At 44.4% G+C, this 25,432-nt stretch overlaps 1 protein-coding gene across 1 annotated transcript in view; it reads right to left on the bottom strand.

Moving 5' to 3' along the window:
* The window catches only part of SIGLEC15 (sialic acid binding Ig like lectin 15), a 187,543-nt gene extending 169,775 nt beyond the window's left edge, over positions 1 to 17,768 (bottom strand). Inside the window, exon 1 of the mRNA XM_085640695.1 lies at positions 17,584 to 17,768. Coding sequence (XP_085496821.1) covers positions 17,584 to 17,635 — 52 coding nt within the window. The 5' untranslated portion in view covers positions 17,636 to 17,768. The remainder of the gene's footprint in view (positions 1 to 17,583) is intronic.
* Between the last annotated feature and the right edge of the window lie 7,664 nt (positions 17,769 to 25,432).

Genomic DNA, 25,432 nt, shown 5'->3' with positions numbered 1-25,432 from the left:
CTTGGATGCTGTATTCTCTCCTTATTGAAAACCACGATGTTTGTAGCAGCTCCGTTCTCATGACGGGGCTCAACCTGCTCATCCGCAGGGAAGGGCTTTCCGCGACCCAGGCCGGCCGCAATATAATCCATATGAAGACACCCAACACTTGGAGGCCCTCACGCAAAGTGTTAACCTTTATTTCAGCAAGGCAGCATCAAAAGGAGTACGGTGATTGCAGCTTATTTTTCGCCATAAATTCCGACGCGTTTCAGGCTCATATCGCCTTTTTTCAGAGGGATGGCAACAGGGAGCGGCAGCTCGCAGGTGTTACTTAAGGTGTTTTTTCAGTAGTCCCACCCAGTGGGCGTGTGCATAAGTTGCATTCTGGTTATTGGAGTCTTTATAGTAAAATCCTATAGTAGGGCCAGCCGCCAGTCTCCTCAAAAGTTTCAATCAGCCACAGTGGGTTGCCACATCAGCCATGCTACTTCGATTTGGTTTTCTCTCCTTACTGAAAACCACGATGTTCGTAGCAGCTCCGTTCTCATGACGGGGCTCGACCTGCTCATCCGCAGGGAGGGGCTCTCAGCGACCCAGGCCGGCCACAATATAATCCATATGAAGACACCCAACACTTGGAGGCCCTCACGCAAAGTGTTAACCTTTATTTCAGCAAGGCAGCATCAAAAGGAGTACGGTGAGTGCAGCTTAATTTTCGCCATAAATTCCGACGCGTTTCAGGCTCATATCGCCTTTTTTCAGAGGGATGGCAACAGGGAGCGGCAGCTCGCAGGTGTTACTTAAGGTGTTTATTCAGTAGTCCCGCCCAGTGGGCGTGTGCATAAGTTGCATTCTGGTTATTGGAGTCTTTATAGTAAAGTCCTATAGTAGGGCCAGCCGCCAGTCTCCTCAAAAGTTTCAATCAGCCACAGTGAGTTGCCACATCACCCATGCTACTTCGATGCTGTATTCTCTCCTTACTGAAAACCACGATGTTCGTAGCAGCTCCGTTCTAGAGGAATACGGTTTTAGGACTTGGATTACCACAATGCACCTAGCACACGCCCACTGGGCGGGACTGTCAATTGAATTTAATCACCTGCTTGCTGCCGCTCCACGAAAGCCATTACCTTGGAAGAAGGGTGAGGAGACGCCCGAAACGCGTAGGGGAGATTCATGGCAAAACTTTGATTGTGCAGATGGAGTCTCTTGTCGAGCTGCCTGGCAGAAATAAAGAAATTCAAACACCGCATGTGGGCCTCCAAATTTGGGTGTTTTCATATGGAATATATATATATATATATATATATATTCACTTAAAAAACCATAGGTTTTTAAGTGAATTTGCAAGGTTTTTTAAATGCTAATTCCTAACTATAACGTGTGTAAAACCTATGGTTTTTTTAGGGAATTTGTACGGTTTTTTAAATGCTAAGTTATGTATTTATTAATTATAATTTTTTTTTTCAAGGTTTTTCACCGTGCGCGCACATATACACTCGATTGCTTGGCTTTCCTCCCACCCGTAGCACTGGAAATGAGAAGCACAAACTCCTCTGCAGTTTAGGCGAAAATTCTTTTATTCCAGAACGGTAAAAGTCATTACGCGTTTTGGCCGATACACCGGCCTTGATCACATGTGGAAATGTGTTGCCGTGATTATATTTATACCACCCTGGAGTGTCACATGACCTAAAAACAACTGTGAAAAAAAGACTCAAATCCTTAAGTCTTTCTTTTGCGTTTGCCTAAAAACCAATACATTACTTGCAAAGCTTAGCTTTGTCATAAAAATGATGGCGGCCGGCAACACTTTATACTAAAGACAGCAACAGACTTTATAGTGCAGTACATCCTAAAATTAGAATTCTAACTGGAAATGTGGCATAAAAATGTGTAAAACTATACAAAATTATTTAAAAATATAAATATAAAAATATGTATTTATATAAATATTACATACTGTAAAAACCAGATTGAAGTCAACATTAGCAATGCAAGTGATATAACCATAATCAATTGGTTTGCTATCTGCATGAATGCACCATTGAATGTTCAACCTTAAAACGTGATTTAATCATTATTACATCAGTATTTAATATAATCCATAATGCCATAGTGAGATTTTCCTATTACTTAAATTGATGTATTTGTTATACATGTAGGCTGCATTTATTTAGGCTGCTTAAGATGACCAATGCTAGCTATTGAGACAGTAATGTATAATAGGGTGCATATGCAAGTACAAAGTGCTATGTGCTATACAGTACTCCTAACCTAAATGTGCAAATTATTGGCAATATTAAAACATTAAAACACATCTAAAAAATATTTTTGTAATTTTACGGGGATGCATTTTTATATAAAAAACATATTAAGATGTGGTATAATTTGTGATATTTTTCTGTATAAAAAAATATGGTATAATATTTCTGTGCCTTTAAGAGTTTCTTTTAATAGATCTACTTGTAGTCATAACTACTGTCTTACGTTTTGAATCCTGAGTTTGTACTTCTCCACTCCAAGCACTCTTAAAAAATGCCTACACCACGTAGTGCCCTTTTTCTTATGTAACATTTCCTCTAAACTGACTTACATATGTATTATTCAGTGTCTATGTGTGTTTGATGTAAAGTGCTCCGACACCATAATCTGGTATGAGTGGCTCTATAAAACATATTAAATACATGTGACAGAGGGGCTATGGAGAGATTAGGGGCACTGTTGGAGGGTGATAGTGAGGGAATAATTGAAGAGCTCTTCAGAACACAAACATGTGCGTGAGACACTCTACTGGTGCATGGAACAATTTCCTTGGCACACCTATAGCTAATTCAGTCTCACCGCCTACTGCTACAATCCTTCCAGGTAAAGACAAGACAATTCTAAGAATTTGACGAGGTAGGCTCACTCACGTAAGGTGGCATGCTTCATCGTTTGCTACCTCGTCTCACCCTGGTGAGGTGGTACGACCAGGGCAAACTCGACCTCAGGGTGGGGCTGGCCTGAGAGGGTTCTTAGAAATTACTCATTTTTTTGGATCCAGCTCAATGAGTAAAAAAGCCTTAGGATAAACCAAAAGTATCCTTTATTAAGGTGGTACATCTGACTGACACAGTGACAGAAATGCAATCATTTAAAGCACTCATGCAATTGTGATGGCACACATGACTGCAGGGACACCATATACCACCTCAAACATAATTTTCATTACCTAATGTTTGTGGTGGGAGCCTCCTATAGTCACACTCTATGTAAAGTGTTCTGACACCATAATCTGGTATGAGAGGCTCTAGAAAACAAATTAAATACATGTGACAGAGGGGCAATGGACAGAAGAGGAGCATTGTTCGAGTGTGATAGAGTGGGAATCATTGAAGAGCCCCAATAAAGATTGTTATATCCTGATGCACTGTAAACCCATCATTTACTATGCTTTAAAAGCAAATACAATAGAATGTATATTAAAAAATGTGTCGTAGAATTCACCATTTTTGCCATTTTCTGCCAAATGTTCCTGGGGGGAACCCCCTCCCTTCAACCCTCCCTGTAGTGGTCAAGCTTGCTCGCTGCACTTGCTCTCTATGCAACGTATGGGCTGGTCTGACAAAATTTGCCAGGGCTTCTTTGGATTCCCAATCTGGCCCTGGATTACGTGCTATATCTTCTAGTACTAAATGTACAATCTTCGGAGGGCAAGGATTATGTGGAGATCCTGCTTTAATGTTGGGAATAATCTCTGCAATCTGCTCTGCTGGGGGGTACATAGTGACCAAAACTGACAGGCTTATTTTGCCTATATTATTAGAACAACCACTAGTAACATTTTGAAAAATAATAATGACATTTTCCTGGAAGAAGCAAGCTAGAGAGTCATAAAATTCTTGGTTATTAACTGCTATATTGTTTACCATAGGTGTAATCAATTTTTTTATAGTTTGAAAGAGAGTTTTATTCACGTTCTTTTTCTGTTTTTATTTGTTCTGTGTAATATCTTGACTTGGCCGCAAAGATAGATTTTAACTTGCTAGATTTTATATTTTTCCCTCTCCTCTTCTTTACATTCAGTACTCCATTTACGCTCTTGTCTTCTACAATTCTATTTAGCGGCTCTGAGTGTCTCATCGAACATCTTTTTTTGTTATTGGCTGAATATTTAACTAGGACGGTGTCATTAAGAGTAGAATTAATCCAGTTGGAGTAATCCTCTGCCATCTGGTCTAAGTTAGTGTCTGGTGAAGGAAGTGATTGTGTTAATAGATTATTAAAATCAGTAGCTTGATTTTTATGCCATGCACGGTTAGCCTAAAGTGACTTACGTACTATTGGAAGGGCTCTTCCTTGCAGGCTTAAATTCCACATTACTGCATAGTGATCCATCCAGGTTAGAGGGAGGGAGTGAGTGTGATCCCTGGTCTCTATGTCGTGACTCACCTATGAAAATGGTTTGCCTGTGCTTGTTTTACCATGGTTATGCCTCATACAAGATGTTCTTTACGAATTTTCAAATTTAAAAATGCTGTGCTATGATAGGTCAAAATTAACACCTCATTAAAGGATGAAAAGCCTTGCAAAGTGATGTAAATATTTTAACCTAGTGCAGTGTAGGTAATCCGTAGCCCTGGCAAATTTTGTCAGACCAGCTCCGTACGTTGCATGGAGAGTGAGTGCAGCAAGTGAGCTCGACCACTACAAGGAAGGTTTGGGGGGCTCTCCCCCCAGGAAAATTTGTCTAAAAATGGTGCATTATACAACTAATTTTTCATTAAACATTCAATTGTATTAGCTTTTAAAGCATAGTAAGTGATGGGCTTACAGTGCACCAGAATATGACAATCTTTATTGGGGCTCTTCAATGATTCCCTCTCTAAACCCTCAAACAGGGCTCCTCTTCTTTCCATTGCCCCTCTGTCACATGTATTTCATTTGTTATAAAGAGCCTCTCATACCAGATTATGGTGTTGGAGCACTTTACATCAAACACACATAGAGACTGAATAATACATGTGTAATAAAGTATATAGAAAATGTTACATAAGACAAAGGGCACTACGCGGTGTAGGCTTTTTTAAGAGTGCATGGGCTGGAGAAGCACAAACTCAGGATTCAAAACATAACACAGTAGTTATGACTTCAAGTAGATCTATTAAAAGAAACTCTTGAAGTCACAGAAATATTATAACATATTGTTATACCGAAAAATTATCATATATATATATATGTTCAAAAGCAAAAGGAAAGCCGCACTCTTTCTGGATCTTGGTTTAGTAAGTTTTAATGACCATCTCTATTACCAACGCGTTTCGAACTCCACTGGCAACAAGACTATCTTTTAGCCACGATCGATGTAGTCTCGTTGTATACATCCATTGACCACAATATTGGATTAAAAGCTGTGGAGTATTTTCTGAAGCAAAGACCAATTGGAGAACTAAGACATACGAACATGCTCATGGAAATGATCGAGCTATGTCTCACCAACAATGTCTTCCTATTTAATAAACAGCTTTACTCCCAAAAACGCGGTACTGCTATGGGAGTTTCATTTTCTCCAAGCTATGCGAATCTCACCATGGGTTGGTGGGAGAGACACATAGCTTGGAGAGAAGAAAACGATCCATACACTACAGATGTGGTACTCTGGCTCCGATTCATCGACGATCTTTTCCTGCTCTGGAAGGGACCTAAAGAAAAATTATCGGACTACATAAAAATCCTCAATACTAATGATGTAGGTTTGCAATTCACCTACAACATACAATCAGAAGAAATCGACTTTCTTGACACAAAAGTGTACATCAAGTCAAATGAAATACACACCACGGTTTTTCGCAAAAAGACAGCAACAAACAGTATCCTTCACGGATCGAGCTTTCATCCACCTTCTCTAAAAAAAAGCATTCCGTATGGCGAATTCATACGGATGAAGAGAAACTGTTCGGAACCTCAGGAAATGGAACAAAAATTTCTGGACATCAAACAGCGCTTTGCAGCACGTGGCTATAAACATGGAGACATCTTACGTGGAGAAACAAAAGCTCGACTGAAGACCAGAGCTGAAACACTAACGGCCAAAAACACATTGAAAAATCAAGTGAGTATGGAAGAGTCAACTAAAGAAGAGGCACCCCGCCTAATACTAACGTACTCAAAAGAAAGCTTCCAAATCCGAAAAATCTTAATGAAATATTGGAATGTATTGAAAAAAGACTCTGACATTGGCCCAACACTGGGGAATTTTCCGATGATAACCTATAGAAAAGCTCCATCGCTATGTGACACCCTCGTAAACAGCCATTTTCAAAACATCAAGACGCAATCTTGGCTGGAAAAAAGACAAATTGGATTTACAAAATGCACCTCCTGCAAAGCATGCAAGATAGGCAGAAACTTAAGAACACTAAAGGATCCTAAAGATCGGACCTTCAAAATTGAAAACTCGATAACTTGCGAATCACAATTTGTGGTATATCTGATTGAATGTTCGTGTGGGAAGCGATATATAGGCTCAACCATCTGTCCACTTAAGAAGCGTATTCTGGAGCATATACGCGCGATCCAAAATAAAGACATGTCCTATGCTCTGATGAAACACCTGCAGAATCATGTCGGCTCAACATGGAGAAACATCAGTTACTCAGGCATCGCCATGATCTCTGACCATGAGAGAGGAGGTAACAGAACTGAAAGACTGAGACGCCTGGAGTCTAAACTAATAATCCGCTTCAAAACTCGAATCCCTCATGGGCTCAATGGGGATGAGGAACTTTATGTACACTTATAAACGTCATTCAGAGACTAAAATCCATCTTTAACATTGGATCTTAGAAATTGCATCACTTGAAAAATTCAGCATGCAGATAGAGCTACCAGCAGACAATTCAAAATGTATTAATGAAAAATTCTTTTTTCTTTGTTTTCATAGCTGTTCCCACCTTTCTTACTTATTATAGGTATGATAAAGCTGAATAACAGGGGCACTCAGCCCGCATTAAAACACAGATCAACCTGTCAAACAAACGGCACTAAGCCGCATGATCGCATCAAGACAAACTGGTTGACGAACAACTGTTTGACATTAATTATCATCCTCGGCACTCTGCCGCTTACATGTGTAATTGGTTACATGTACCAATAACTGAAACTGTCAGTCATGGACTACGGACTTCCGTGCCAATTCATAAGACACTTTAAAATGTAAAAATGTAAATATACAAGTATGTTTTTGGGAAACAAGCATGAAAAATATATGTATAGTTGTGCTTTGAAACCACAACTCCCAGAATGCTTCATTGCGAGCAGGACGGATCAGTGGGTATAAATGTAGAAACAAATGATGGACTCTTGTTAATACCGTGATCAGGAACCAGTGGAGTTCGAAACGCGTTGGTAATAGAGATGGTCATTAAAACTTACTAAACCAAGATCCAGAAAGAGTGCGGCTTTCCTTTTGCTTTTGAAAATATTTGTGAGGTTGTCCTACCTCACGGCCGGCACCAGCTTGAAGCGCTCCCCCCGCAAGGACACTTTGCTCATTCATTTTGAAACTCGGAGGAGAGCCCAGCGCTAAGAGATCGGAAACCGTGAACAGCAGCGTCCTGGCAGAACAAGCTATTGGAAAGACGGGTGAAATGCTCCTATTGCCTCACATAGGGAATAACAAACGTCGGTCTTTTTCTACATGTTCAGCCGGAATCTAACGCCTTAATCGTGGACGATCTGAAGCAAACGACAACGGTGAAAAGCAACAGCTAACGACTGGTAGAGCGCCGGCGAGCGGCGTCGGAGGACACCACTACGTCCGGGAGTCTCCCAGGTAAGCGAGCAATCGCGCCGTGGCTGTATGTAACCAATGTCAAAGCGCTGAGCGAATGTACATAAGCTTCTTCGGAGTACAATACCCCGGAAGCGTTGAATGATACATTTTTCTGGATAAGTAACGTGACCGTTTATGAACATTGCACTTGTTGCAGCCATCTTCATATTATTTAGTACCAACTGAATACTGAACTGTTCAATACCGAAGTAATTGTCTGCAAGGGGCTCATCTAAATTACGGTCTTTGGTCTTTGGTGAATTAATTGAATAATCATGGAACAAAGAGCAGCAAAAAGACTGGAAAAAGCAGAGAGCATGTTTGTCAAGTCATCTCCAAGTACATCAACGTCTTCAAATAATCCTACCTTACCAAAAGAAGCATCCACAATAAAACAATTATTTAATCAATTGGAGAAACTACTCCGGAAAGAAATCTCACGCAGTTGGGAAATAATAACTATGGAAAAATATGTAGAACTCGATCTTGTACCGCGAGGACTACGTATATTCACTTTACCCAACCACCCCGACACCAGCCCTGAAATGTTGGATGAATGGGGAAAAAACAATATGGATTGCTCGCGCAGAATGATGTTGATAATCATCAAATACGCCAAAAAAAACGTAGAAGAATTACATGAAAAAATAGATGAAATAGAACAGTCTATCAAATCACATGACAAAGAGGAAGAAAACATCAACAAACTACGTTCCATGATGGAGAAAAACTTAGACAAACATGAAAGTGAAGTCCAAGAAAGAAAGCAACGCAAGTTTAGAAGAGATGAGTCAGATTATGCAAATGGGACAATATTTACATTTGCGAAAAGGTTTGATCTCATGAAACAAAATTGGGACAAAAATGAACCAATCACACGAGAATCCCCTTATACAACACCCAGTGAATCAGAGGGAGAACAAAGTGATGGAGAAAACTCATCTGTGGGAATACCGATCAAAAAGCTTTCTTTTTTAGAAGAAATGAGAATGCTTTACCAGGACCAACAAAATCCAAAGCCACGAGGGAGAGGACGAGGCAGTGGTCGAACAAGAGCTCGCGGAAGGGGCTTCTCTGGAAACAGGGGCCGCGGAGAAAAACAAGACGAGGCCGAAAAACAAAAATATTTTCTACGCAACAGAACAGTGACAAAAAAATAAACTTCACACACAACATGCAAATACAACCGGATCTCATAATCAACCTATCTCACTATAACTTATCAGAGGCCGAACGTACCTTATTGAATAAAGGACTTACCTTTTGCCCAGAAAAACATTCAGATTCTGTGGAAACCAGAATTGACATGTACAAATATGTCCGCAAACTGAAGTTAAAATTTTTTTTTTGCAAAACTACCGCAAAAAACGCCAACACAAAACCTTTCTTCTGGAGCATGTGATATGTTACCAAGATCTGAAGGACTTACCATAGCAGAAACTAAATCACTTAGAACTGCATATGAACTAGCAAATGAGATAGAGGAGACAGAGTTATCAGACACACAAATACTACAGGAGATGGATGTAACAACGAATATTCACCCCCGCACTAATTTTAAAAATAAATCTAAATTCTGTCCAGCATTACATCCAGGGAATCGGATAGACATGTTTCATGACTTAGTGGTGGCGGAATTAGAAACAATGGAAAACACCAAATTCAAAAAGAAAGAAAATCTTTCCATACAAGAGCGTCAAGCGTTACAATCATTGAAAAACAACAACAAAATCGAAATAAAACCTGCTGACAAGGGGGGGAATATTGTCATTTTAGATAAACAAGCGTATATTGATGAAGCATTACGCCAGCTAAATGACGCAACCAATTACATCCAACTTAATTCTAACCCTATTCCAGACATGATCAGCGACCTTCAACTTCGACTACAGAAATGGTTTGAGCAAGGATTGCTCAGCCAAGATGAAAAAATTTTTTTGTCAACGATAAATCCGGTGACACCGACAATCTATTTTCTGCCGAAAGTCCACAAAACCCTGCACAAACCACCAGGGCGACCCATAATTTCAAGCTGTGGGTCCCTCTATGAAAATCTAGCAAACTATGTGGATTATTTTTTATCTCCCATTGTTCCAACATTAAATTCATTCATCAAAGACACAGGTGACTTTTTAAGAATCCTGATGGAGACTCAATGGCAACAAGACTATCTTTTAGCCACGATCGATGTAGTCTCGTTGTATACATCCATTGACCACAATATTGGATTAAAAGCTGTGGAGTATTTTCTGAAGCAAAGACCAATTGGAGAACTAAGACATACGAACATGCTCATGGAAATGATCGAGCTATGTCTCACCAACAATGTCTTCCTATTTAATAAACAGCTTTACTCCCAAAAACGCGGTACTGCTATGGGAGTTTCATTTTCTCCAAGCTATGCGAATCTCACCATGGGTTGGTGGGAGAGACACATAGCTTGGAGAGAAGAAAACGATCCATACACTACAGATGTGGTACTCTGGCTCCGATTCATCGACGATCTTTTCCTGCTCTGGAAGGGACCTAAAGAAAAATTATCGGACTACATAAAAATCCTCAATACTAATGATGTAGGTTTGCAATTCACCTACAACATACAATCAGAAGAAATCGACTTTCTTGACACAAAAGTGTACATCAAGTCAAATGAAATACACACCACGGTTTTTCGCAAAAAGACAGCAACAAACAGTATCCTTCACGGATCGAGCTTTCATCCACCTTCTCTAAAAAAAAGCATTCCGTATGGCGAATTCATACGGATGAAGAGAAACTGTTCCGAACCTCAGGAAATGGAACAAAAATTTCTGGACATCAAACAGCGCTTTGCAGCACGTGGCTATAAACATGGAGACATCTTACGTGGAGAAACAAAAGCTCGACTGAAGACCAGAGCTGAAACACTAACGGCCAAAAACACATTGAAAAATCAAGTGAGTATGGAAGAGTCAACTAAAGAAGAGGCACCCCGCCTAATACTAACGTACTCAAAAGAAAGCTTCCAAATCCGAAAAATCTTAATGAAATATTGGAATGTATTGAAAAAAGACTCTGACATTGGCCCAACACTGGGGAATTTTCCGATGATAACCTATAGAAAAGCTCCATCGCTATGTGACACCCTCGTAAACAGCCATTTTCAAAACATCAAGACGCAATCTTGGCTGGAAAAAAGACAAATTGGATTTACAAAATGCACCTCCTGCAAAGCATGCAAGATAGGCAGAAACTTAAGAACACTAAAGGATCCTAAAGATCAGACCTTCAAAATTGAAAACTCGATAACTTGCGAATCACAATTTGTGGTATATCTGATTGAATGTTCGTGTGGGAAGCGATATATAGGCTCAACCATCTGTCCACTTAAGAAGCGTATTCTGGAGCATATACGCGCGATCCAAAATAAAGACATGTCCTATGCTCTGACGAAACACCTGCAGAATCATGTCGGCTCAACATGGAGAAACATCAGTTACTCAGGCATCGCCATGATCTCTGACCATGAGAGAGGAGGTAACAGAACTGAAAGACTGAGACGCCTGGAGTCTAAACTAATAATCCGCTTCAAAACTCGAATCCCTCATGGGCTCAATGGGGATGAGGAACTTTATGTACACTTATAAACGTCATTCAGAGACTAAAATCCATCTTTAACATTGGATCTTAGAAATTGCATCACTTGAAAAATTCAGCATGCAGATAGAGCTACCAGCAGACAATTCAAAATGTATTAATGAAAAATTCTTTTTTCTTTGTTTTCATAGCTGTTCCCACCTTTCTTACTTATTATAGGTATGATAAAGCTGAATAACAGGGGCACTCAGCCCGCATTAAAACACAGATCAACCTGTCAAACAAACGGCACTAAGCCGCATGATCGCATCAAGACAAACTGGTTGACGAACAACTGTTTGACATTAATTATCATCCTCGGCACTCTGCCGCTTACATGTGTAATTGGTTACATGTACCAATAACTGAAACTGTCAGTCATGGACTACGGACTTCCGTGCCAATTCATAAGACACTTTAAAATGTAAAAATGTAAATATACAAGTATGTTTTTGGGAAACAAGCATGAAAAATATATGTATAGTTGTGCTTTGAAACCACAACTCCCAGAATGCTTCATTGCGAGCAGGACGGATCAGTGGGTATAAATGTAGAAACAAATGATGGACTCTTGTTAATACCGTGATCAGTAACCAGTGGAGTTCGAAACGCGTTGGTAATAAAGATGGTCATTAAAACTTACTAAACCAAGATCCAGAAAGAGTGCGGCTTTCCTTTTGCTTTTGAAAATATTTGTGAGGTTGTCCTACCTCACGGCCGGCACCAGCTTGAAGCGCTCCCCCCGCAAGGACACTTTGCTCATTCATATATATATATGTATATAAGTATGGGTGACTCGTGTATACTTATGTACTTATGCGTGACTCCAATGGCAATCAATAGCATGCTCTTCGACATCAGTACCAATTATTTAGTCTTATATGTCTCTGCTGTTCATGCCCGTTTTATACCATCTGTACGATACTATGTTGGGTAGCAATATGTCATTTTTGTACCAATATTATCATGTATGTACTGTAATACAAGGAATTATACTGTACTATGTTATGCATCTTTTATGACGCGAGATTTATGCACCTTTCAACTGTTACTATAGTAACTGAAACGCTAAAACACAGTGGTTAGGGTTACATTTACTAATAATAATTAATTTCGATCCAAGCACACCCTTTTTAGCAACATTAGTGTAATGAAAGTCCAGAAAAAAAACTAAGGGGCAGATTTACAAGAAAGTGACGTATCTGTAGAGATGCGTCATTTTCCCTGCACCACCCTGAGAAACTCTTGCGCCACTATGAATGCGCCGTATTTACAATATGGTGCACTATGGCGCAAGGATTGACAGATGCATCAGAAAGTCTGACGCATCTGTTGGGGCAAAAGTCACGCATTGCTGGAGTTGTGTTGCAAGCATGATGCGACTCTATTCCCACTACACTGTATCACTCCTTACACCTGCTTCAAGCAGGTGTAAGGTTTGACGCAGTGGGGTCCTAGAAGTGACGCAGTGAAATCTTGTAGATTTCACTGCGTCACTTTTACGAGGCTTTCCTGTGGTGGATTGCCCACCCTGCCTACATTTTACCTGCTGCAGGTATAATGTGACGCAGGGCTTTACAACGTGACGCATCTCCCTAGATGCGTCACATTGTAAATTGGCTGCAATTTTTACGCCGCCTCTGCGTCACAAAAGTGACGCTACAGCGGTGCAAGGGGCTTGTAAATCTGACCCTCACTTTCTAACCTGTGCTATGCAGTTTGCATGCAGCTCTTTGATAGCAGTTCATAGCTCACTGTGCTAGATTATCAAAGTCCCCCCCAACCACCAGCAGGCCACCCGGGAGGTCCAGGAGGAGGCGCCCCAAATCCGCAAATGTAGTAGATTGTAACCCAGGCACTGATATAAAAACAAACACTCTACCCTCCATTCTACCCACCAGAACAGCGTAGCGTCCCCTCTCATCATGGCGCACCTCATCAATCTCCAACGGGAGCGAGTTCTTAATCATGATACCCACCCCCCGCGAGCCCGAGGTGAAGCCCGAGTGGGCCACCAAACGATAGCCTCGCCGATTCATGGCATGAAAGGAGTTACCTATGAGGTGTGTCTCCTGCAGGAAGATAACATCCGGTGAGATACGTTTTAGGTACTGCAGGACCACACCACGCTTAATCCTGTCCCCCAGGCCGTTAATATTCCATGACAACACAGTCAAATCCCTACCCCCCATCATACGTAGAAGCAATCAGTCGTCCCCCACAGAGCATCTCGAGAGCAACAATACAGTAAAGGGCTTGCCTTGCGGTGCAAACAAACGACACACCCCCCCCACCCCCCCATCCCAACAGAACTCCCCCCTCCCTGCACCCCTGCATGAGCCCAAACAGCCCCCCCAAAGTGCAGTGTGCCTGTCGCCCCATAGATGAAAAACTAACTAGTCCCCCAGAGGAGGAGGGAAGCCCCCAACAGACCCCACACGACCTCCATCGGAGGGGAACATAAACGATCAGTAAATGGTAAAGGAATGTTGTCCAGAGCAAGGCCTATTCTTCACCCCTCAGTTCTGATCCGGCGGGCCCTCCCCGCCAACCGCACCCCCCCCACCCCCTCGGCCCGATCTCCAGGCAGAGTGTCCAACCAGTCCCCAGCCGCCTCGGGTCGGTCAAAAAAGTGCGTGCGCCCATCCACCTCCACCCTTAGCTTAGCTGGAAAAAGCATTGAGTACTTAAGGTTCAGGTCCCGTAGGCGACGTTTAACTCCGAGAAAACTCAATCTCAGTTTTTGGACCGCCGGAGTAAAGTCTGGGTAGAAATGCACATCCATGTTATCAAGCTTGACCGGTCCCTGTTGCCTGGAGGTCTGCAGGATAGCGTCTCTGTCCCGAAAATTAAAAATCCGGGCAATGAGAGGCCGCGGCGGGGCACCGGCCTTAGGTCTGCCCCCAGGGACCCGGTGAGCACGTTCCACCGCAAAAAGCTTACTCAGCCCCCGGGGCTGAAGATGGGTAAGGATCAATTCTTCCACAAAAAGATCTGCCGCCTCCGCCTCTCGTCCCTCCGGCACTACCACAATGCGAACGTTATTCCTCCGGGCCCGACCCTCGGAATCCTCCAGTCGCCGGTCCATCAGGGCGCTCACCTGGCCAAGCCGGCGCACCTCCTTTTGGAGGGCCACCACGTCCGTCGTGAGGCTCGTTGTGGTGTGGGCCAGGGAATCGACCCGGTCGTTGGTTTTGGACAAGTCAGCCCTCACAAGGCTAACATCCACCAGGACCGAGTCTATCTTTTGCGCTAAGGTGTCGAAGCGCTGGTCCACCGAGGCCTTCATCTCTGCGATGGCGCCCATGACGTCCCGGAGGGTCAGATCCACCGGTTGAGCAGATGCCTCCGTCGGGCCCGCCGGGGATGTGCGCGATGTCTCCGGAGATCCCTTCTGGAGGGTGTAGCGGTCCATACTGTTGGATTGAGGCGCCGGGCCGCGGCGGGTCGTCTTCACCTTCGCCCGGTCGCCATCTTGTTTGGTGGACATGCCTGCTCTCCCACCGTCGTGCCAATCTCCTCGAAAGGGCCGGTAAACCAGTTCACGGGTTCCGGGGGGGGGGGGAGGGCGACCACTGGGCCGCAGGACGACTCACGGCCGGCGGGTCAGCCGGACACCTGGACAAGGCCACACCAGCGCACCCCGCTCCGCAACCCTACCTCGCTTGAGGGCAAGGAGAGCGCAAAAGCGAAAGTGAAAGCACGGGATACGCGAGTCGCCCAGCCCTGCCCGCCGCTGTTGTTCGCTTTGTCCCCGGATCGCCCCACTACTCCAATCCGGGGGGCCAGCGCGGAGAAGGCCGCAACCTTCAATCGGTGCTCCCACCGGTGTCCGGGGTCCGATTCGAAAAGGAAAAACGGATGGCGCCTCAGCTCGGGTTCACCGATGCAGTCCCCTCAACAAGGACAGGATATAGCCAGGATTAATTCAGGAGGTCGTGGTGGTCCTCGGGAGCCTCGCACCTACGCGGCCATCTTGGTTGCGCGCTAGGCTCCTCCACTGTGCTAGATTATCATTGTAATTTATGAACTGCACAGTAACAAAAGGATGTCTGTGACAAAAGCAGTAACCCACAGAGCTATACACAAAAAATACACATATGATCTGCTGGTACACATTCTTTGCAGCAGGCATATTAACCCTCTGCCCTACCTTAGATGAGTCAAAACTGCCTCTAGACAAAACTCCAGCTCACACCAGCAGGGAGATTAATCACCAGAGATATCTTGACACTTTTACTGTCGCTCTGCAGCAAGTGCGTTTAAAACTATACCATATTTAAAAACACATGAAAGATGGAAACAAAAGTGTTCTTTGTGGATTATGCTGGCCTATTGATTTGTTTTACTGGAGGCAGACATTGCAGCACTGCTGCAAAACAGCTCTTAAGTTACAAAACCAGCCCCCACCCTTCCAGCCTTCCCGGGAAACACGTGATGCCTGGTTCTGCCAGTCCAACCTTGGCTTCTGCGAGGGAAAATATAAAGATTCTATACAAAGGCGAGACCTCGTGACAAACTACTGCCAAATGTGACTGTGAAGGCTTGGCAAGCCTCTTCGGCAAATGGACTGGTGAACAAGCCTCCTTTGAAATGTAGGTAAACATCATGATTAAGGAACAAAAGACGCATTTGACATCCGTGAATGGATCAGTTTTCACATGAGATAAAAGGCAGGGTGATGTTTCTAAAATAACTGCTGAATGTGAATGTTAGGAGAGCAAGCCTTATAATGCAGAGATGGGTCTCGAGGATGAAACTAACAAACATGGAGAGAGAGAGAGAGAGAGAGAGAGAGAGAGAGAGAGAGAGAGAGAGAGAGAGAGAGAGAGAGAGAGAGAGAGAGACAGAGAGAGAGAGAGAGAATGAGAGAGAATGAGAGAGAGAGAGAATGAGAGAGAATGAGAGAGAATGAGAATGAAGCCAAATGGTAACATTCGAACATTGCATTGCTGGGGTGTGTCTGAAAACAGACGCAACTTGAGCAATGTGTCCTTTCACATGGGGCAAGCCCCCTGTGAAAATGCCTGCACCAGTCTTACTCCTGCTGTGAGATAGGCGTAAGATATTGACGCCATGGCGTCCTAGAAGTGGAACACTGAAATCTCATAGATTTCAATGTCCAACTTCTATGAGGCAATTTGCAGGGGAACTCCCACCCTGCATACATGTAATGTAGCGCATGGGTTTACGAAGTGAAGCATCTGCTTAGCTACATCACTTTGTAAATAGGGCACAATGTGGCATAAAAGTGACTCATAAATAAGGCCGAAGTTTATTTGAGAAAATTGTGAGAAACATCCTGGCATCGTAGAAGACCATAAGCCATCCAAAGCGCCCATGAACAATAAGAAAGGTGCGCCTGATACACAACCAAATTAGTAAATCTACTCCCATGGGTTTATACCTCTATTTGAGTATTTTTTAAAGAATTCAAGGAGTACTCCTGAGAAACTGAGACAGGTGTGGTATAGTTGCATGTGCGTAAATGTATATGGTGCACATGCACATGCACAGTGTGCTTGCGTAAATGTTTACCAAAAGTGCATTTGGATGTCATAACTTTTTTTATTCCCAAGAAAAATATTTAGCTAGGTTGAGAAACCCATTACCCTGCTCCCCATCAGTCATAGAGACTTCACCTTCCACCTTGTGTGAGCATTTACACCTGCTTTTTCAAAGGGTACATTTCTGCCTGAGAGGATACATTACTCACGCTCACTTGCTTGGGCGTGCTCACCACATTTTCGTGGTCTCCTCACCCCAGTTCCCACACTAGCCCTTCCACTACTCCTACATTAAATTACACATGAGTAAATTGTATTGCAAGTGCAAATGTACATTTTCCGAATTACAAAATTCAACTTGCAAATCACACCGTGGACACATGTAAATGGCTGATAGATGTATAAATGGATTTGTGAATTGTATCCTGCATGAGTCAAAAAAACAAAAGCACCTTTGGACCTACAGCATCCTATAAAAACAATCTCAATCCTGTTCCAGTCTTTGCAGGCCAGTGTGACGCTTTACTTTCTGTTCTTTCGGATTAGCATACATTTTACAGCAATAGGCAAGTGCCTATTCCGGCTATAGACTGACTAACACTAAAACATGTAATTGAATTGAAATCTATACTGAAGAGCAGATTGCAGCATTGCATTACTCACCATGCCTGCAGACACAGGATAGGAATGTTATGAAGACAAGCTGCCCTCTCATTCTGTTCGCCTTGGGATTGGAGACCAAAGATTTTGACCCTATCACCAATATCTGCACCTCCACGATGATCCTCCACCAGGGAAGTAGTCTTTACTAAAGGTTGCTAAGCCCCAAGTATCAGAGGGCGGCTGTGGAAGCAGCAGCATTTAGAGAGGCACCCACTGTATTGCTAACACTTTTGTGGTTTGCTCACGAGGATGGGTGTCTGACAACATAAATCCTCGCCACAGAGGGAAGGCAGAATGAATAATGCTTTCCTACAAGTTCACAAAACACAGAAATTGGAGAAGTTCACATTGTAAAAATAGAACCTACAAATTGAATGAACGAAATACACAAAGTAGGATTGTTGTTTCGGTACCTGTGTATCATTAGATGTCTAATGTTTATTTGTAAAGTGCCACCTCAGATGGAGACAAATAAGGAGCCAAACATCTTATAATAGAAACAGAAGACAGACTGAAAGGCAAACAATATGTTGCAGGAGACAAATAATGAGGCAAACATCCTGTAATAGAAACAGAAGACAAACTAGAAGGCAAACACGCTTTTGGAGGACAGTTTGTATATGAGCATGAGAAGAGCAGTACTCAGTACCATTCAAAAGCACATTAGTGGAGTACCAGTGCAAGCTCTCCGGCCCATATTTACTAAGATTTCTTGCATAGTAAGACAGCGTCAAAATGTGCTGTGCTGTGCTGCATGAATAGTAAAACGCATCCCAGAAACTTAGCTACAGAGATTGGCCTGCTGCTGTCATCCCCTGCGCTGGCACACAAACAACCTGCTTTGCAAGGTACACACTCTCACATTGTGGTACATTGGTAACTGTGTGCTGTCTCGGATAGGATTTGTGGGGGAAGCATACATTCTTATACAAATTTCTTGGTGTAGACAATCACAAAAGGTACCCAAGTGTTGGGGGTGTAATGCTCTGCAGCATATGTCAAATGCGTCGGTCGGTTTCCGGAAGAAATCAACACATTCCTCATGTTTGTGCCTGCTTTCCATAGGTGTTAGTTTTTGATGCCAGGCATGGTCTAATTAGCTTAGTTGATCAGGATTTATGTAAAAAAATGTGGGATTGCCACATGCGAAGTCAAACAAAGCGAAATTTGCACTAAGAGAAAGGCAGATTTCCTGGGCAAAATACCTTTTTTTTCTTCTAAAAATGTTTTTATTGTATTTACAAGAACTTATTAGAGAGGGCACGGTTATGTGCCAATTTACAAAGCAAATGTATAGTGCCTCTGTACTCATTAGATTGTAATGACAACATAAAAGATTATACAGATAAGACACTTGGGGGGGATATTTACAATAAAATCTCTGAGCGCAGGGTTACTCAAAAATTGGTAACGCCACACTCCGACATTGTTTAAACACAGGGATGCACCGTATTTACAAAAATACTGCGCACCCCTACGTTTCTCCTAGCTCTGGCATTAAAAAAGGTGCCTAATGCCAGCGCAGACACCCATGCGCCATTTTACAAGGGTGCCCGCGCTGCAAGGGCGATTGTTATGAGCTGGAAGGGACACCTTTCTGCACATAAACAATCTTTAAAGGCGATTTGCTAATTCTATTCAATGCAAGAGCAAAATACGAGGAGAAATTAATAATTTCTCCTCAGATTGCCATCCTAAAACAATGTTGTCCTGGCCATACGTTTTGGCGCTGCCTCATCCTTGTAAATATGGGGCAGCGTAAAAAAACAATGGGTGTTGTGGTTGGAACGCCCACAGCAACACCCATTTCTCGCATCTTTGCCACAGCAGGCTGCTGCGCTAAGGGGCATAATTACAAGGTAGTGTTAAGCTAAGTTGTAAATATGGGGTAGAGAGCAATATCACTGGAGCAACAGAAAAAGTGATGCTCCAGTGGTGTTAGGGGCTTGTAAATATACCCCTTGGTATTTTGGCTACAATAGTCCATCTCCTCACAAACATTGGCTGGTGCTCTCTCTCATTGCCTGTCTGAATCAGCATAGTAGCCTTCCTACCCCCTCAGCTCCCCTCCCACTCTTGGTTGTGCCCTGGTCTGCTCCAATTTCTGTAGGTAAAATATATGCCAGCATCCTTGTGGAAGTGGTTCTATGTAGTTCGGTGTGCGATTCCATGCTCTTACGGAACCCCGTCCCTCAGGTCTCCTGAGTGCGATCTCCATGGGGAAACCTTGCTCTCAGTGTAGCTACCAATTCTAGGGGGTACTTTGGATCTCCTCAGGTGAAGAGGGGTCAGGGTTCTGCAACCCATCTACTAACGTCACCCAAGCCCTTGCCACGCCGAGCGAGCCATAACTTCGTTTGGCTTCACGTAGCCTCACTGCACCCTCATAGCCCGCCTACCTTATCAATTCCCTTTTCCAGACCATCACCCTGGGCCCCCTCAGAGCCTTCCAGTTTCTAGTGATTTCTCGCTTTGGAATTATAAAAGCCAGAGTTTGGAATTTGCGCCTAGCCTTAGTTTTGGCAGCGTGCAGGAACCAGCTTAAAAAACAGTGTCCAGGGGTTCACACGGCCTCCCTCTCAGTGATCTCAGCCAGTACTCCAGTAATGTTCTCCCAATAATCTGCTAACCTTGGGCATTCCCAAAACATGTGTAAAAATGTGCTTCCCCTTTCCCACAACTTGGGCAGCTGGCTCCATCCACTTCAAAGTGCCATGTGCAGTACATAAAGATTAATAAGTTTACAGATTGGGCGTTTGCTCTCAAATAGTCTCCCAGCCGCCCTCTGAGATGGGAATCATCAAGTCAGCCTCCCAGCGGGCTCTCAGGGTAACATCCTGTCTCCCCATATCCTTATCTACAAACAGGTAATAGCTTTAAACGTCCCTGATGAGGTAACCAAGCATTGCCAGCATTTACCATGAGGAATGTCTGCCAAGCCTGTCCATGAGTGTCTACGAATGGCCGCACCATGGAGAAGGAAATGGCCCTGATGTAGGTCATGTCTCTGGTGGAACTCCTCAAATGAGAGGACCATTTCAGCTTCAAAATGGGCCCCAAGTGTTGTTGCCCCTCTGGCCACCCATTCCCACAGTTTCTGTCAATACCCCACCATGCAGGAGCTCCACCAGGAAACGCATTGGGATGTCGGGGGAATACAAGCAGCATCACCCGCATCTTCTGCAGGCGTCTAGCCCAGCAGCAGCGCAGCACCTGTAATTCCGTAGTGTCACCTGTGCTAGTGCTGGGAAGCCTAGGAAGCACCTTAGTCAGTCCGTATAGGTTAGGGACAAAGGGTCCCATTTCCCTCCCAGAGGCATGTCTACCCACTATCCACTGCGTTAGCCACTCGAGCTGTGGTACCAGATAGCAGGTCTCAAAGTCAGGGATGGCCAACCCACCTTCCACCGCTGTCTCTGAAGTGTGGTCAGGGTCTGAGCTCCATAAGAAGTCAGTGAGAAGTTTGTTTGTATCTAAGAAGAACGCCATAGTGAACCAAATCGGCCATACTATAGAGAAATTAAGCAGGTGGGGAAGAGCTATCATGTTTAGCAAAGCCCCTCGGCCTGCTGCGAACAGGGGGAGTGTTTTCCAAAACTCAGTGCTGGACCAAAGCTCTTGTATGGCTTTCCTCACATTTCCCTCCAAACAATCTGTAGGATTGTGATACACCTGCACTCCGAGGTACGGCAGGTATCTGGGTTCTCACTGCAACAATCTAAAATATTCTGGTGGGGCTATAGATGCTAGCTTGAGGAATAAGCAAGATTTCTGCCACTTAACTCACAGACCTCAGAGGGAGCCAAATTGTCCTAGGAGATTCCGAGCTCCGGCCAGAGCCCCCTCCGTGTCATGTAAGAAAAGTGAGTGGTCATCTGCGTATAACGCAATATGGTTAGTTGACATGTTCTGCGACTTTCTCTTTGGCCTCCCAGTGATATACCCTGATAATCGTTCCCTGCCCTGGCATAACAAGGCAAAGGCTCCATTGCTAGGCCAAAGAGTAGAGGTGACAAAGGGCAACCCTGTCTGGTACCATGCTCCACACCGTAGCCTTCCGATATGATGCACCCTGTCCGAACTCTGGCCGAGGGGTCCACGTACAATAATCTGGTCCAGGCTACAAACCCCTGTCCTAGGCAAAAATGCATCATCACACTATAGAGGAAGGCCCCTTCTAGGCTTTCAAAAGCCTACTCGATGGCCAATGTGACAATCACTGCCTTCGCTCTGCCATATGCGTCAGCCTCTAACAGTGTGAGGAGTCTGCGGATGTTAAGTGCTGTATTGTGGCCCGGAATGAATCCCAACAGATCACGGTGTATAAGGGTAGGCATGTGATGGAGGAGTCAGGTGGCTAGGATCATGCTGAGAATCTTGTCATTCATGTTTAGCATTGATAATGGTTGGTAGAAATTTTTGTGAAGGGCTGGCTTACTGGGTTTCAGCAGGGGCATGATCAGGGCCTAACGTGTGGAGGGTGGCAGTAATCCTGTGCATCTAGTAGCCTTATAGAGATACACTAATTTGGGTAGCCCGTTTGTGCCAGGTGTTTTGTTCTGGGCCATAGATTTTATGGCTGCTCAGATCTCTGGTAGCATGATGTCACCCCCCCCCCCACCCCCCCCAATGCTTAAGACTCCTCAGTTGTAACTCTAGGGAAAGCTACGGGCACTAAAAAGGCGTCAATTTCATCAGATGAACAATTTGTGGCACTGCAATAAAGAGTAGAATAATATGCATAAAATTCATAATTGATGTTGTTCTGCTCATGGAGTTTTGAGCCCTGGTCAGTGTCTAACTCCACAATAATCGAGCCCCTTTTTGTTGAGCTTGCAAGCCACACTAGTAGTGAGCCTTGGGGTCTCTCTCCACATGCACCCGAACCATATAGTTCTTATAATCAAAACATCTCAAGAACTCAACATACTCTCTGACTATCTTTTTGGCCTCCAAGAGATCGGCCTGTACTTCTGGGTGTCCTGATCTGCATTGTTCAAGAGTCTGCAAAGTCACCTCGAATGACAAGGCTACCATCAGCGAAGTTTTGCTGATGTCTACCCCTGACCACAGTCCTAAATGCGTCTCACTCCACTTAGAGAGATGATGTGGAGCCAGTGTTTTCAGGAAAAGTAATGTTTAATGGCAGTCCCAACCGTGCCATGGGAGAGAGGATCCTCTAGGGACTCTGGCCGTAACCTTTCTGACCGAATGCAGGGCCGAGCTCTCTCCCAACCCAGCCCAAAGAACAAGGGATTATGATCAGAAACTGTTCCGGAGAAGTACTCAGTGGTCCAAACTAAACCACAAGCATATACAAGAGAGCTTCGAGGTGCACATGAAGGTCATGCATATTGGAAAAGGAAGAATAATCCCGTTCCCCTGGGTGATGCGAGCGCCAGGAGTCAATTAAGCCCCATTCCAAAATGCAGGCAGAGGTTGCATGAGCTACTTGGATTATTGGGGAATCCTGCAGTGGGGGGTTGGAACGATCTAATATGGAATCCACTACGCAGTTCTAATCTCCCCCTAGGATAATTGAGCCCACTAAGTGAAAGGCTAACACCCTCCAAAGCTCAGCAAAAAATGTCACCTGGTCCACATTCGGCCCATATATGCTGCCAATGGTGATGTCCTGGCCATGGAGCCATTCAGTGAACACAACAAAGTGGCCCGGAGGATCTAGCAGGTGCCCAGTTTGTTGGAAGGGTACCCCAGATCATATCCATACCAAGACCCCTCTTGCATAGCCTGAGTATGAAGTATAGTAGGTCTGCCCTCTCCACCTGCGTTGCAACGCTGCTCCTTCTTTGGCAATAAGGTGTGTTTCCTGAAGTAGCGCTACCTGAACCCCTCATCTATTAAGCTATGAAAAGACTTTATGCATCTTGATCATTATATTCATTCCCCTAATATTCCAAGACAAGACACTTTATATCATGGGGTCACCATTGTGTATGGTAAAGACAAATCGAATGGCACCACCAGACTCCGATATCCCAAACATTGGGAACCACTCCATCCCAGCATATTAATGAACAGCTATACAGGGCACGCATCAAAGCAACAAGCAAACAACAAACTCCCCAACTCACACATTCCAGGACAAGCAGGTCAACCCCCACATCCAAACAGTCAGCCAACTCACATGCATTCCTGGGTACACCCACAGTAAACTCAAAGAAATGGAGGTAGTAGCCATCCAAGAGCACCACACCGGGCATCCCTCTACCCAACCAGATAAATTAAGGGAAAGTAAGTCTTCGAGGAGCTCCAATATCACATCCACACATAACCAACTGAGGACTTCCTCACAATAATCACCATAGATCTTACTGTTCAACATCTCTGTTAAAAGAGTTCATCTGCTGTGCCAGGCATGACTTTAGGTAGTTCAGTGTCCGAGTCCTCAGTAGAACTGGCATCATCAGTTAGGTCTTAGTCCCGGGCCTCGCCCTCACCCTGTGATGAGGCTGGACTAGTTCCTCCTTTGCTCACTGCCGCCACCACATCCACTGCTCTCTGTTATTCTCTCTGGGCCTATGCACCAGACGGGGCTCCTCCGCGGACATCTCCACCTTGTCGCCTCATTTGTTTCCGCTTGTGTGTGCGTCTGGGGGACCCTTCATTGGGGCCAGCTTGCAGGTGCATCTCAATCCAGTACCACACCTCCTGTGGAGTCCAGAATACCTGCAACCTTCTGGGGCATGACCTGTAGTCAAGCTAAAAAAAACTTGCCATACTGCAGGCCCATTTGGAGAAGCCGCCTCTTAACATCCAGTAATGAAGGCTGCTGTCTTTGGACTTCATTTTTAAAGTCTAGACATATCATGAATGTATGGATGTCTCCTTTAGCCCTAGCCTGGGCAAGTATGTGAAGGCCGTCCCTATAATATAGGAGTCGGGCAACCACTGGTCACAGCATCACGCCCGGCAGGTGCAGTCGAGACGGCACCCAATGCACCTCCTCAAGTATCCATCTCTCAATAAGCCAGCATGTTTCTCCCCTTGATGCACTCTGGAAATCCTAATATGTGAATATTATTCCATTGTGATCTATTTTCGATATCTTCTGCTCTGACCTTCAAAGTCTGGACATTTTCCTCCATGAGTCTGAGGGGATATCCATGATCACTCTCTCCGTAGTCGTGACTCTTTCTGTGAAGCGGCGATGATCAGCTTTCAGAATGCTCAGGTCCAATGCTTCTCTGGAAGATGTAATGGCCTGCAAGATGTACTGGAGAGTGGGTCCCTCCAAGGGACCATCATGGGATGCTGTTATTGTCCCCCTAAGCACACAATGGGTCGCTGTACCCAGGGACCTGACCTCCCGAATTCAGATCCTTTTTCCTGGTGACTTTGCCCAAGACTACAAAGGAGTGACTGGGAGATCAGGGATCCTTAAGACCACCTCCAAATGGCCAAATCCATAATGGCTGCTTGGAGCTTTTGCTCTGTAGAAGCCCCGCGCTCTACAATCTAGCGCGGTGCTTAAACTCCACCAAACCAGCTGATAGAGCCATCCCCTGACATTGTAAGTTTGGGAGCATCTATCGTTGTGGCCGCCGTCCCATCTAGACGCTGCATCGCAGGGATATCGGTTAAAGTCTTGCCGTGCGATCTCGCCTCAAGAAGGCGCCTGGGATGGAACAGACTAGCGTTTGAATGTATTTGAGCATGGGCTGCGACATCGGGAGCTGAATCCTGGGATCCTACTCCTGTTTAGTGACGTTTTCGGGGGCTCCCCTACCCGCTTCCCTGGTAGGCGCCCACAACGGAATTTGTTCAATTACACCGTAGGTGCAGTCCTGAACATCGGACCTGCACCCAATTCGATCCTGGCATATGG

This window comes from Triturus cristatus, chromosome 2_1, assembly GCF_964204655.1.
Source record: "Triturus cristatus chromosome 2_1, aTriCri1.1, whole genome shotgun sequence".
Taxonomy (NCBI): Eukaryota; Metazoa; Chordata; class Amphibia; order Caudata; family Salamandridae; genus Triturus; species Triturus cristatus.
The sequence above is the reverse complement of the archived record's forward strand: the minus strand, read 5'-3'. Positions and strand labels throughout refer to the sequence as shown.